This window comes from Oncorhynchus mykiss, chromosome 27 (genome assembly GCF_013265735.2).
Source record: "Oncorhynchus mykiss isolate Arlee chromosome 27, USDA_OmykA_1.1, whole genome shotgun sequence".
Classification (NCBI taxonomy): domain Eukaryota; kingdom Metazoa; phylum Chordata; class Actinopteri; order Salmoniformes; family Salmonidae; genus Oncorhynchus; species Oncorhynchus mykiss.
The window spans coordinates 34,923,072-34,938,022 of NC_048591.1; the positions used below are offsets into that span (position 1 = coordinate 34,923,072).

The following is a 14,951-nucleotide window of genomic DNA, read 5'->3' on the forward strand; positions in this document are numbered from 1 at the left end:
GCCTGGTAGCATTCACTTCTGACATCAGGAAGTGCTTTGAGAGGCTAGTTAAGGATCATATCACCTGAACCTTACCCGACACCCTAGACTCACAACAATGTGCATACCGCCCCAACAGATCCACAGACGTCGCAATGGCCATTGTACTGCACCCTGCCCTATCCCACCTGGACAAGAGAAATACCTATGTAAGAATGCTGTTCATAGACTACAGCACAGCCTTCAAAACCATAGTGCCCCAGGTGGTGAAGGTAGGCAGCAACACCTCCGCCATGCTGACCCTCAACACGGGGGCCCCACAGGGGTGTGTGTTGAGCCCCCGCCTGTACTCCCTGTTCATCCTTGAATGCTTGTCCATGCATGTCTCCAACTCAATCATCAAGTTTGCTGAAAACACAACAGTGGCCTGATTATCAACATTGCAGAGACAGCCTATAGGGAGGAGGTGAGGGCCCTGACGGAATAGTGACAGGAACATTACCTCTCGCTCAATGTCAGCAAAACTAAAGAGGTGATTGTGGAATACAGGAGACAGCAGAGAGAGAATGCCCCCATCCACATTGATGTGCCGCAGCTTAAAGTTATTTGGCATGCATGCTACTGAGGACCAGAAATGGTCCCTTCAAACAGACAAAATGGAGAAAAATGCACAATAGTGCCTCATCAACCTCAGGAGGCTGAAGAAATGTGGGTTGACCGCTAAGAACATCACAAACTTCTATAGATGCACCATCGAGAGCATTCTGTTGGGCTGTATCAAGGCCTAGTACTGCAACTGCACAACCCGCAATCGCAGGTGTGGTCAGCCCAAAGCATCATCAGGGGCACACTAACTGCCCTCCTGGACATCTACATCACCCAGTCTCATAGGAAGGCCAAGAAGATCATCAAGAACCCCAGCCACACAAGCCACGGCTTGTTCACTCCTCTACCTACTGCACTGAACAAAAATTTAAATGCAACATGTCAACTGTTGGTCCCATGTTTAATGAGCTGAAATTAAACTTCCCAGAAATGTTTCATACGCGAAAAAAAAACTTGTTTCTCTCCAATGTTGTGTACGAATTGGTTTACATCCCTGTTAGTGAGCATTTCTCTTTTACCAAGATAATCCATCCACCTGTCAAGTGTGGCATATCAAGAAGCTGATTAAACAGCATGATCATTACACAGGTGCACCTTGTCCTGGGGATGATAAAAGTCCCCTCTAAAATGTGCAGTTTTGTCATGCAATTCAATGCCACAGATGTCTAAAGTTTTGAGGGAGTGTGCAATTAGCTTGCTGACTGCAGGAATGTCCAACAGAGCTTATGCCAGAGAATTTAATGTCAATTTCTCTATTATAATCCACCTCCACTGTCGTTTTAGAGAATTTGTCAGTACCTCCAACCGGCCTCACAACCACAGACCATGTGTAAACTCCACATCCAGCTTCTTCACCTGCAGGATCGTCTGAGACCAGCCTCCTGGACAGCTGAAGAAACTGTGGATATGCACAACCAAAGAATTTCTGCACAAACTGTCAGAAACCGTCTCAGGAAAGCTCATCTGCATGCTCGTAGTCCTCACCAGGGTCTTGACCTGACTGCAGTTTGGCATTGTAACCAACTTCAGTGGGAAAATGCTCACTTTCAATGTTCACCGGCATGCTGCAGAAGTGTGCTTTTCGTGGATGATTCTCAGTTTCATCTGTAAAACTGGCAGATGGCAGACAGCGCGTGTGGAGTCATGTGAGTGAGCAGTTTGCTAATGACAACGTTGTGAACGGAGTGCCCCATGTTGGCGGTGGGGTTATGGTATGGGCAGGCATAAGCTACAGACACAAACACAATTGCATTTTATTGACGGCAATTTGAATGCACAGCGATACCGTGACGGGATCTTGAGGCACATTGTGCAATTCATCCTCCGCCATCACTTCATGTTTCAGTTTGATAATGCACTGCCCCATGTCGCGAGGATCTGCAGGCCAGCCACCTGGACAGCTGAAGAAACTGTGTGTATGTACAATCAAAGAATTTCTGCACAAACTGTCAGTTCCTTCCAATTCCTGGAAGCTGAAAATGTCCCAGTTCCTCCATGTCCTCCATACTCACCTGTTGTCACTCATTGGGCATGTTTGGGATGATCTGGACCAACATGCACGACAGCGTGTCCCTAGCAACGTCACACAGCCATTGAAGGGGAGTAGGACAACATTCCACATGCTTCAATCAACAGCCTGATCAATCCATGCGATGTGTCACGCTGCATTAGGCAAATGGTGGTCACACCAGATACTGACTGGTTTTCCAATCCACGCCCCTATTTTCTTCAAGGTATCTGTGACAGAGGCATATCTTTCTTCCCAGTCATGTGAAATCCATAGATTAGGGCCTAATGCATTTATTTCAATTGACGGATTTCCTTATATGAACTGTAACTCAATAAAAACTTTGAAATTGTTGCATATTTTTGTTCAGTGTAAATGCGGAGACAGTACAGGTGCATCAAATCTGGGACCGAGAGACTGATAGATTATGAAAGAAAATATTGTTCTCCGAGCAATTGTATTAGTATAAAAAATGTATTTACAAAATGTGCATACAGTATAGCTCAGTATTTCTATGATTTATTTTATAGTCTTTTTTGCTCATCTATATCAAGGGTGCCGATAATTTTGGTTGTGACTGAATAAAGAGCAGGGGGGAAGGATGTCCTCACAGGACAAGGTCCTATCTTGAGATCTCTGCATGGAATTCACCATTGTCATCAATGCAAGTTTTATGAGAGAGATTGGGTTGTCTCATGAGGGATTTGGTGCTCTATGATTACAGTTCACTCATGAAAGGACTCCGGGCCCAAATCAACAAATTACAGTTAAAGGACAACTCAAAACATGTCCGTCTTTATGTGTCTTATGGACCTCTGAGCTAATCAGCTTGTACGCATGTTCAAGTGTGCAGATTCTACACCTGTTTTTGGATACAAATCGGTATGTAGCTGTTTAATCAAATCAAAGTTTATTTGTCACATGCGCCGAATACAACAGGCGTAGAGCTTACAGTGAAATGCTTACTTACAGGCTCTAACCAATAGTGCGAAAAAAAAGGTACGTGTGTGTGTGTTTGTGTGTGTGTCTAATGAGAATCATGACGTGGGTTTCCTCAAGTGGCTGAGAGAAGGTGGTTCAGAAAGGGGATAAATTCAGAGACATCCAATGCAAGTCGGTTCAGAGTGTCATCTACCAGTTGTGTGTGAAACCTGGCGCACAAGGCTGGCCTGGTAAGTATTGAACTTAACAATCATTAACATAACTGGACCTTGTAACCAACAGTATGTTTTCTAGATGATTCACATTATATATTTTCTGTTACAATCAATGCACCAGTTTGATAATGCAGACTGTTTTTATGCAATTATTTTCACAGATATTTCATCATGTAGCAGTAAATACAAACTGAACCATATCAGTGACCACAGAGTTATTCTGTACTGATAGTGGTACATGGCTGTTATATTCAAGCAAGTGCTGGGAGTTGGTGATGTTGGCCGACATTGAAGAATTGTCTGGCACACATTAGAGATTCTGCAAATCACTGTAGATCAATTTACAATATTCTGCCTCTTTTTTTGTTGTAAATTATTTTACAGGAACATGGAGCCAAACAACAGAACAACACATACGGTAACAGAATTCCTCATCACAGGATTGGATGAAGTACAACACCCAAAGGTGGTGGGACTAGCCATTTTGTTGGTCCTCTTTCTCATTCTGATCGGAAGCATCACTAACATTTGTGTCATAGCATTCAACAAGCCTCTGCATACCCCCATGTACTTTTTTATTTGCTCGCTGGCAGTGGTAGACATAGTCTACACCAGCGGCATTAGTGTTACAATGCTTAACGTTCTCCTTGGTGAGGAGAGAAGAGTCCCCTATGCACCCTGCATGATACAGTGCTTCTTATTTCATTTAGGAAGCACTATGGAACCCTTCGCTATTGCTCTGATGGCTTATGATCGCCTTATTGCAATTTCACATCCTCTTCGATATCAGACTATCTTAACTAATACAAATGTATGTTTACTTATAATAGCGACTTGGGCACTAGGCTGCATATTTGCCAGTTTGTGGACTGGCTTGGTGAACAATTTGCCCTTCTGTGGCTCAAATAAACTCCCATACAGCTTTTGTGAATATGCAGCATTAGTAAGAGCAGCATGTGTGAATCCTACATTTTATTTCAGTGTAGCTTCTACTGTGGCGACCACCATATTATGGGTTAATTTAGCCTTGATATTCTTCTCATACATGAAGATAGTTTATGTAGTGATACGAATGTCTTCATCCAAAGACAGGAGGAAAACATTTAACACCTGTGTCTCCCACATGATAGTGGTGGCTTGCTTCTTTATCCCCAAGGTGTTGTTAATATTGGTCACCAGGGTTGGTTTGGTTCTCACGCTCTCTCACAGAAATGGCCTAATCATTGGCTCTACTCTGGGCCCCTCTCTTGTGAACCCACTTGTGTATTGTCTCAAAACCAAGGAGATTCGAGGGCGCCTGAAATATATTTTCAAGAGATCCGAAATTAGTCCAAACATGTAATGGTTAGGGTTACCAAAGACATTTCTTGTTTCTTGCTTGTTCCAAAAAAAGTGGTTGAGTCAATATTGTTTCCTTGTTATTTCATCATCATTGTAATCATGTTGAATCAATGTTGAGTTTTGATTGAATTTGTTAAAAGTCATTTGTGATATCTCAACTTAACCAGTCAGGTTTCAACTGTGAATCAACAAGAGTGTCAAAGTTTGGTTGATTTAGATCACAGGTGTCAAACTCATTCCATGGAAGGCAATGTGTCTGCAGGTTTTCACTCCTGTATTTTACTGATCACAGGGGATCACTGGTTAGTTAGGAACTCCCCTCACCTGATACTCTAGGTCTTAATTGGTCACTGGTTAGTTAGGAACTCCCCTCACCTGATACTCTAGGTCCAGTTGGTCACTGGTTAGTTAGGAACTCCCCTCACCTGATACTCTAGGTCTTAATTGGTCACTGGTTAGTTAGGAACTCCCCTCACCTGATACTCTAGGTCCAGTTGGTCACTGGTTAGTTAGGAACTCCCCTCACCTGATACTCTAGGTCTTAATTGGTCACTGGTTAGTAAGGAACTCCCATCACCTGATACTCTAGGTCTTAATTGCACACAAATTGTCAGGAAAAAAGAAAAATCAGTAGACACTGAGCCCTCCGAAAGAATGAGTTTGACACGCCTGATTTAGATTAGTTTGATGTCTTTTGACAACAAAATATAAACGTCAGTTAAAGTTGATTTGATTTGACATTTTAGCCCATTCGAACCGTATTAAATGTTATCTACTGTTAATTGCAATTTTATTGAAATGTCAAGTGTTATCGTAAAGCATATGTAGTAATAGACCACTATTAGATTATTGCAGTATTATCTTGTAAATATGATCTGATCTAGACCCTTGACTACATTATTGTTGCAGTTCTTAAGATTGCCAGCACCAAAGGCTGCCTCAAAACCCTTTCTATCTGCAATGGCCAGCTGATCATCATTGCCCTCTATATTCTACCTAGAATTTGTATTTATCTGTCCAGTAATACCGGCATTAGATTCAGCACTGATTTACATATTGTTATTATCATGTTGTATAGCCTGCTCCCTCCTATGATCAATCTACTGATATACTGTTTCAAGACAAAAGATATGAAACAGAGCTTGATGAAAAGATTCAAAAGATGAACTGGTCCACAGAAAGAGAGTCTCTGCTGTATCTTAATGATTTAGCTATGTAACTACAAATAGTTTCATACAATACATTATGTTGTACAGATGCTTAATGATTTAATATTGTTTATAAAAAATGTATCAAAACAACATTTATTTATCATCCATTTTTATCTCATGTATTGTTATTGGAACTGGAACTGCTTAATAAATGTTTAATTTGAAAGTGCATTTTTGGACCCATAAATTAATTATATATACCCCTCAAATTCAAATCTGGACCTTGAAGTTAGTTCCATTGTTGTTTTTTATTCTTCCCATCTAAACAAGGACTGATTTAAACCTCGGAAATTAATGATCAGCTGCACCATCGAAAGCATCTGACTGGTTGCATCACTGCCTGGTATGGCAACTGCTTGGCCTCCGACCGCAAGGCACTACAGACATTAGTACGAACGGCCCTCCCTCTCTCCCCCTCTTTACACCACTGCTACTCTCTGTTGTCATCTATTGCATAGTCACTTTAATAACTCTACCTACATGTACATAATATCTCAACTAAACCGATGCCCCCGCACATTGACTCTGTATCGGTACCCCCTGTATACAGTCTCGCTACTGTTATTTTACTGCTGCTTTTACTGCTGCTTTTACTGCTGCTCTTTACTTGATTATTTTATCTCTTACTCTAATCTGTATTTTTTTGAAACTGCATTGTTGGTTAGGGGCTCGTAAGTAATCATTTCACTGTAAGGTGAACACCTGTTGTATTCGGCACATGTGACTAATACAATTTGATTTGATCAGGTAGAACAGAAAGGAATCAGGCGCCGGACCTCGTCGGGTCAGATTTGAATAACCTGATATATAGCCATTGTTTCTTCAACAATATAACTTATACATGCGTCATGATTTTAGTTGAACTGTCACACCACCAGCACAACCTAAATATAAGCTTGTTTTACTCCAATATTTGTAAACAATTTAAATGTAAGCAAACACTGAATAGCCTTAAAACATGGTGACAATAAAAAAAATGATATCATGGATGGTCATTCCTTGCATCCATAGTTCTGTCTATGAATTTGAGAGTGGTTGCATTTCTCCTGGCCTAAAAAACAAAACACAGGCAGGGTGTCCACTTTGATTTTGTTTCTACTAAGGATTCGATTTATAAGGTGTCTTGTTATAAGGATTCCTGAATACTCTTTATTGTTGCAGCAGTGCCATAATGGGCTGTAATTCCTTTTGTTTTCCCAATCTGGAATACATCAAATGTCGACCACATTAGCTGCCGAGAAAACTTTCTTTGGTTATTTTCCCCCCAAGCCGAAACAGTGACGGCTCAGAAGGAACTACACTGGTCTTTGTGCAAACTGGAAATGGTATATCTGTCACGCCCTGACCTTAGAGAGCCATTTTATTTCTCTATTTAGGTGAGGTCAGGGTGTGATGTGGGGTAGGCTTTCTATGTTTTGTTTTTCTATGATTTTGTATTTCTATGTTTTGGCCAGGTATGATTCTCAATCAGGGACAGCTGTCTATCGTTGTCTCTGATTGGGAACCATACTTAGGTAGCCCTTTTACCTCCTTTCTGTGTGGGAGGTTAACTTTGTTTTTGGCACATAGCCCTTAAGCTTCACAATTGTTTTGGATTGTTTATTGTTTTTGTCGGTGTCATTTCTAATAAAAGTAATATCTACGCTCACCACGCTGCGCTTTGGTCCAGTTCTTTCAACGGCGGTGATTATATCCTAATACGGCAGTTATTGTTGCTGGGGACTTTTATAAAGGAAATCTGAGGATAATGCTCTCAAAATTCTACCAAATACATCTCCTGTGCTATACGTGGAGAGAACACGCTTGACCGTTGTTACACTCCCTTCCAGGATGGCTACAAGGCCCTCCCCCACCCTCCCTTCAGCAAATCAGATCACACCACCATCCTGCTCCTAACCATGGATAGATGGCAGGATTCACACCAAATAAAATGTGCAGACCATTGTATTTTACAACAGAAAGGTGACTGGGAACATGGATAGGTACAAACAGATGAGCTTTGACCTCTGACCTCTGGCCAAGTCTGGCTGGAGGGTTTATGGACATACTCAATCTCCCCCTATCCCAGTCTGTTGTCCCCACTTGCTTCAAGATGTCCACCATTGTTCTAGTACCAAAGATAGCAAAACTAAGTGAACTAAACTACTATCGCCTGGTAGCATTCACTTCTGACATCATGAATTGCTTTGAGAGGCTAGTTAAGGATCATATCACCTCCACCTTACCCGACACCCTAGACTCACAACAATTTGCATACCGCCCCAACAGATACACAGACGTTGCAATGACCATTGCACTGCACACTGCCCTATCCCACCTGGACAAGAGGAATACCTATGTAAGAATGCTGTTCATAGACTACAGCTCAGCCTTCAAAACCATAGTGCCCCAGGTGGTGAAGGTATGCTGCAACACCTCCGCAATGTTGACCCTCAAAACGGGGGCCCCCAGGGGTGGATGTTGAGCCCCCGCCAGTACTCCCTGTTCATTCTTGAATACGTGTCTATGCATGTCTCCAACTCAATCATCACAGATGTCTGAAATTTTGAGGGAGTGTGCAATTGGCAGGAATGTCCACCAGAGCTGTTGCCAGAGAATTGAATGTCAATTTTTTTATAATAAGCCGCCTCCAGTGTCTTTAAGAGAATTTGTCAGTATGTCCAACCGGTCTCACAACCACAGACCACGTGTAACCTCGCCAGGTCAGGAGAAGTGTGCTTTTCATGGATGAATCTCAGTGAGCGGTTTGCTAATGACAACGTTGTGAACGGAGTGTCCCATGGTGGCGGTGGGGTTATGGTATGGTCAGGCATGAGCTACAGACAACAAACACAACTGCATTTTTTTGACGGCAATTTGAATGCACAGTGATACCGTGATCCTGAGGCACATTGTTGTGACATTCATCTGCCGCAATCACTTCATGTTTTAGTTTGATAATGCACTGCCCATTGTCGCAAGGAATCTGCTGAATGAGTGACAACATGTGAGTATGGAGGCCATTGTCAGCAGATTCCTAGAAGCTGGAAATGTCCCAGTTCGTCCATGTCCTCCATACTCACATGTTGTCACTCATTCAGCATGTTTGGGATGATCTGGACCAACGTGCACGAAAGAGTGTCCCTAGCAACGTCACACAGCCATTGAAGAGGGGTAGGACAACATTCCACAGGCTTCAATCAACAGCCTGATCAACTCCATGCAATGTGTCACGCTGCATGAGGCAAATGGTGGTCACACCAGATACTGACTGGTTTTCCAATCCAATCCCCCTACCTTTTTTTTAAGCTATCTGTGACCAACAGATGCTTATCTTTCTTCCCAGTCATGTGAAATCCATAGCTTATGGCCTAATGCATTTATTTAAATTGACGGATTTCCTTATATGAACTGTAACTCAGTAAAAACTTTGAAATTGTTGCATATTTTTGTTCAGTGTAAAAGGCGGAGACAGTACAGGTGCGTCAAATCTGGGACCGAGAGACTGATAGAATCTACCTGATGTATGAAAGTCAACAACCATTTGTTTCTTTTCGTTTGTGATTTCATTGTTATGACTTCTAGGAGTAGTGGGTGCGGAGTCAGGCTCAGAGAGCAGAGGGTAAAGGACAACTGTATTTATTCCGGAGAAAAGTAGGTCACGCCAAAACACCAGGCGCATACAATGACCGACCCAAAAACAGGACACAAACAGTCCGGAGAAATACAGAAAATATCACATCCACAAAACGAACAGAGAAACAAGCCCGCACAAAAGCCGGCGGGCTTACTGGGTTTAAATAGCCCACAATCACAACCTAAACACAAAACAGGTGCAACTAATCAGACACAACTAAATGAAACAGAAAAGGGGATCGTGGCAGGTAGTAGGCCGGCGACGACGACCGCCAAGCACCGCCCGAACAGGAAGAAGCACCATCTTCGGCGGGATTCGTGACATTCATTGCCTTTGTCTATGGTGATGAATGACAAATGGATTTTAGATGCGTGTTACCTCATTTTCATACCCAGTGAAACAGGAAGCCATGAAAAGCCAAAATCCAGTTACTTAAAATGAGATGAACTGTAGAACAATAGTTACAATATTAACAATGTTAATGCAGCTAACATTTTGAAAACATTCTGTATGACTATGCTAATAAGAATTCTGACACCTATCTTTTAGATTTTTTGTATTACTTATGAAAGAAAATATTGTTCTCTGAGCAATTGTATTAGTATAAAAAATGTATTTTCAAAATGTGCATACAGTATAGCTCAGTATTTCCTTGATTTATTTTACATTATTTTTTGCTCATCTATATCAAGGGTGCCGATATTTTTGGTTGTGACTGAATAAAGAGCAGGGGGGAGGGATGTCCTCACAGGACAAGGTCCTATCTTGAGAACTCTGCATGGAATTCACCATTGTCATCAATGCAAGTTTTATGAGAGAGATTGGGTTGTCTCATGAGGGATTTGGCGCTCTATGATTACAGTTCACTCATGAAAGGACGCAGAGCCCAATTCAACCAATTACAGATAAATAAAAACTCAAAATATGTCCGTCTTTATGTGCCTTATAGACCTATGAGCCAATCAGCATGTATGCATGTTCTAGTGTGCAGTTTCTACACCTGTTTTTGGAAACAAATCAGTATGCTGCTGTCTAATGAGAATCATGACGTGGGATTCCTCAAGTGGCTGAGAGAAGGTGGTTCAGAAAGAGGATAAATTCAGAGACATCCAATGCCAGTCGGTTCAGAGTGTCATCTACCAGCTGTGTGTGAAACCTGGCGCACAAGGCTGGCCTGGTAAGTATTGAACTTAACAATACATTAACATAACTGGACCTTGTAACCAAAAGTATGTTTTCTAGATGATTCACATTATATATTTTCTGTTACAATCAATGCACCAGCTTGACAATGCAGACTGTTTTTATGCAATTATTTTCACAGATATTCCATCATGTAGCAGTAAATACAAACTGAACCATATCAGTGACCACAGAGTTATTCTGTACTGATAGTGGTACATGGCTGTTATATTCAAGCAAGTGCTGGGAGTTGGTGATGTTGGCCTACATTGAAGAATTGTCTGGCACACTCTCCATTAGAGATTCTGCTAATCACTGTAGATCAATATACAATCTTTTGCTTCTTATTTTGGTAAATTATTTTACAGGAACATGGAGCCAAACAACAGAACAACACATACGGTAACAGAATTCCTCATCACAGGATTGGATGAAGTACAACACCCAAAGGTGGTGGGACTAGCCATTTTGTTGGTCCTCTTTCTCATTCTGATCGGAAGCATCACTAACATTTGTGTCATAGCATTCAACAAGCCTCTGCATACCCCCATGTACTTTTTTATTTGCTCGCTGGCAGTGGTAGACATAGTCTACACCAGCGGCATTAGTGTGACAATGCTTAACGTTCTCCTTGGTGAGGAGAGAAGAGTCCCCTATGCACCCTGCATGATACAGTGCTTCTTATTTCATTTTGGAAGTTCTATGGAACCCTTCGCAATTGCTCTGATGGCTTATGATCGCCTTATTGCAATTTCATATCCTCTTCGATATCAGACTATCTTAACTAATACAAATGTATGTTTACTTATAATAGCCAATTGGGCACTAGGCTGCATGTTTGCCAGTTTGTTGACTGGCTTGGTGAACAATCTGCCCTTCTGTGGCTCAAATAAACTCCCATACAGCTTTTGTGAATATGCTAACTTAATAAGAGCATCATGCGTGAATCTTTCACATTATTTCAATGCAATTTCTGCTTTGGGGACTGCTGTATTATGGGTTACTTTAGCCTTGATAATCATCTCATACATGAAGATAGTTTATGTAGTGATACAAATGTCTTCATCCAAAGACAGGAGGAAAACATTTAACACCTGTGTCTCCCACATGATAGTGGTGGCTTGCTTCTTTATCCCCAAGGTGTTGATAATATTGGTCACCAGGGTTGGTTTGGTTCTCACGCTCTCTCACAGAAATGGCCTAGTCATTGGCTCTACTCTGGGCCCCTCTCTTGTGAACCCACTTGTGTATTGTCTCAAAACCAAGGAGATTCGAGGGCGCCTGAAATATATTTTCAAGAGATCTGACATTTCTCCAAATATGTAATGGTTAGGGTTACCAAAGCCATTTCTTGTTTCTTGCTTGTTCCAATAAAAAGTGGTTGAGTCAAAATTGTTCCCATGTTATTTCATCATCATTGTAATCATGTTGAATCAATGTTGAGTTTTGATTGAATTTGTTAAAAGTCATTTGTGATATCTCAACTTAACCAGTCAGGTTTCAACTGTGAATCAACAAGAGTGTCAAAGTTTGGTTGATTTAGATCACAGGTGTCAAACTCATTCCATGGAAGGCAATGTGTCTGCAGGTTTTCACTCCTGTATTTTACTGATCACAGGGGATCACTGGTTAGTTAGGAACTCCCCTCACCTGATACTCTAGGTCTTAATTGGTCACTGGTTAGTTAGGAACTCCCCTCACCTGATACTCTAGGTCCAGTTGGTCACTGGTTAGTTAGGAACTCCCCTCACCTGATACTCTAGGTCTTAATTGGTCACTGGTTAGTAAGGAACTCCCATCACCTGATACTCTAGGTCTTAATTGCACACAAATTGTCAGGAAAAAAGAAAAATCAGTAGACACTGAGCCCTCCGAAAGAATGAGTTTGACACGCCTGATTTAGATTAGTTTGATGTCTTTTGACAACAAAATATAAACGTCAGTCAAAATTGATTTGATTTGACATTTTAGCCCATTCGAACCGTATTAAATGTTATCTACTGTTAATTGCAATTTTATTGAAATGTCAAGTGTTATCGTAAAGCATATGTAGTAATAGACCACTATTAGATTATTGCAGTATTATCTTGTAAATATGATCTGATCTAGACCCTTGACTACATTATTGTTGCAGTTCTTAAGATTGCCAGCACCAAAGGCTGCCTCAAAACCCTTTCTATCTGCAATGGCCAGCTGATCATCATTGCCCTCTATATTCTACCTAGAATTTGTATTTATCTGTCCAGTAATACCGGCATTAGATTCAGCACTGATTTACATATTGTTATTATCATGTTGTATAGCCTGCTCCCTCCTATGATCAATCTACTGATATACTGTTTCAAGACAAAAGATATGAAACAGAGCTTGATGAAAAGATTCAAAAGATGAACTGGTCCACAGAAAGAGAGTCTCTGCTGTATCTTAATGATTTAGCTATGTAACTACAAATAGTTTCATACAATACATTATGTTGTACAGATGCTTAATGATTTAATATTGTTTATAAAAAATGTATCAAAACAACATTTATTTATCATCCATTTGTATCTCATGTATTGTTATTGGAACTGGAACTGCTTAATAAATGTTTAATTTGAAAGTGCATTTTTGGACCCATAAATTAATTATATATACCCCTCAAATTCAAATCTGGACCTTGAAGTTAGTTTCATTGTTGTTTTTTTATTCTTCCCATCTAAACAAGGACTGATTTAAACCTGGGAAATTAATGATCAGCTGCACCATCGAAAGCATCTGACTGGTTGCATCACTGCCTGGTATGGCAACTGCTTGGCCTCCGACCGCAAGGCACTACAGACATTAGTACGAACGGCCCTCCCTCTCTCCCCCTCTTTACACCACTGCTACTCTCTGTTGTCATCTATTGCATAGTCACTTTAATAACTCTACCTACATGTACATAATATCTCAACTAAACCGATGCCCCCGCACATTGACTCTGTATCGGTACCCCCTGTATACAGTCTCGCTACTGTTATTTTACTGCTGCTCTTTAATTAATTGATTATTTTATCTCTTACTCTAATCTGTATTTTTTTTAAACTGCATTGTTGGTTAGGGGCTCGTAAGTAATCATTTCACTGTAAGGTGAACACCTGTTGTATTCGGCACATGTGACTAATACAATTTGATTTGATCAGGTAGAACAGAAAGGAATCAGGCGCCGGACCTCGTCGGGTCAGATTTGAATAACCTGATATATAGCCATTGATTCTTCAACAATATAACTTATACATGCGTCATGAGTTTAGTTGAACTGTCACACCACCAGCACAACCTAAATATAAGCTTGTTTTACTCCAATATTTGTAAACAATTTAAATGTAAGCAAACACTGAATAGCCTTAAAACATGGTGACAATAAAAAAAATGATATCATGGATGGTCATTCCTTGCATCCATAGTTCTGTCTATGAATTTGAGAGTGGTTGCATATCTCCTGGCCTAAAAAACAAAACACAGGCAGGGTGTCCACTTTGATTTTATTTCTACTAAGGATTCGATTTATAAGGTGTCTTGTTATAAGGATTCCTGAATACTCTTTATTGTTGCAGCAGTGCCATAATGGGCTGTAATTCCTTTTGTTTTCCCAATCTGGAATACATCAAATGTCGACCACATTAGCTGCCGAGAAAACTTTCTTTGGTTATTTTCCCCCCAAGCCGAAACAGTGACGGCTCAGAAGGAACTACACTGGTCTTTGTGCAAACTGGAAATGGTATATCTGTCACGCCCTGACCTTAGAGAGCCATTTTATTTCTCTATTTAGGTGAGGTCAGGGTGTGATGTGGGGTAGGCTTTCTATGTTTTGTTTTTCTATGATTTTGTATTTCTATGTTTTGGCCGGGTATGATTCTCAATCAGGGACAGCTGTCTATCGTTGTCTCTGATTGGGAACCATACTTAGGTAGCCCTTTTACCTCCTTTCTGTGTGGGAGGTTAACTTTGTTTTTGGCACATAGCCCTTAAGCTTCACAATTGTTTTGGATTGTTTATTGTTTTTGTCGGTGTCATTTCTAATAAAAGTAATATCTACGCTCACCACGCTGCGCTTTGGTCCAGTTCTTTCAACGGCGGTGATTATATCCTAATACGGCAGTTATTGTTGCTGGGGACTTTTATAAAGGAAATCTGAGGATAATGCTCTCAAAATTCTACCAAATACATCTCCTGTGCTATACGTGGAGAGAACACGCTTGACCGTTGTTACACTCCCTTCCAGGATGGCTACAAGGCCCTCCCCCACCCTCCCTTCAGCAAATCAGATCACACCACCATCCTGCTCCTAACCATGGATAGATGGCAGGATTCACACCAAATAAAATGTG

At 41.0% G+C, this 14,951-nt stretch overlaps 2 protein-coding genes across 2 annotated transcripts; both read left to right on the top strand.

Annotated features, from left to right (window-relative positions):
• The first annotated feature begins 3,637 nt into the window (after positions 1–3,637).
• Positions 3,638–4,699, top strand: LOC118944681 (olfactory receptor 139-like). The gene is made up of 2 exons (XM_036965032.1): positions 3,638–3,962; positions 4,188–4,699. Exons 1-2 carry the CDS (start codon positions 3,638–3,640, stop codon positions 4,589–4,591), a joined length of 729 nt encoding a protein of 242 aa, XP_036820927.1. The 3' UTR covers positions 4,592–4,699.
• A 6,272-nt stretch (positions 4,700–10,971) lies between these two features.
• Positions 10,972–13,034, top strand: LOC110507208 (olfactory receptor 480-like). Its single transcript, XM_036965033.1, has 2 exons — positions 10,972–11,763; positions 12,709–13,034. The coding sequence occupies exons 1-2, from the start codon at positions 10,972–10,974 to the stop codon at positions 12,988–12,990; spliced, it is 1,074 nt and encodes a 357-aa protein (XP_036820928.1). The 3' UTR covers positions 12,991–13,034.
• Positions 13,035–14,951: the final 1,917 nt, after the last annotated feature.

What these genes read in the sequence shown, in the direction of transcription:
- LOC110507208 (XM_036965033.1), top strand. Translation starts at nt 10,972, where the DNA reads ATGGAGCCAAACAACAGAACAACACATACGGTAACAGAATTCCTCATC. An exon ending in TGATAATATTGGTCACCAGG is followed by an intron (nt 11,764 to 12,708) that starts GTTGGTTTGGTT and finishes GATCTGATCTAG; the next exon opens with ACCCTTGACTACATTATTGT.
- LOC118944681 (XM_036965032.1), top strand. Translation starts at nt 3,638, where the DNA reads ATGGAGCCAAACAACAGAACAACACATACGGTAACAGAATTCCTCATC. An exon ending in CTTCTTATTTCATTTAGGAA is followed by an intron (nt 3,963 to 4,187) that starts GCACTATGGAAC and finishes GTGAATATGCAG; the next exon opens with CATTAGTAAGAGCAGCATGT.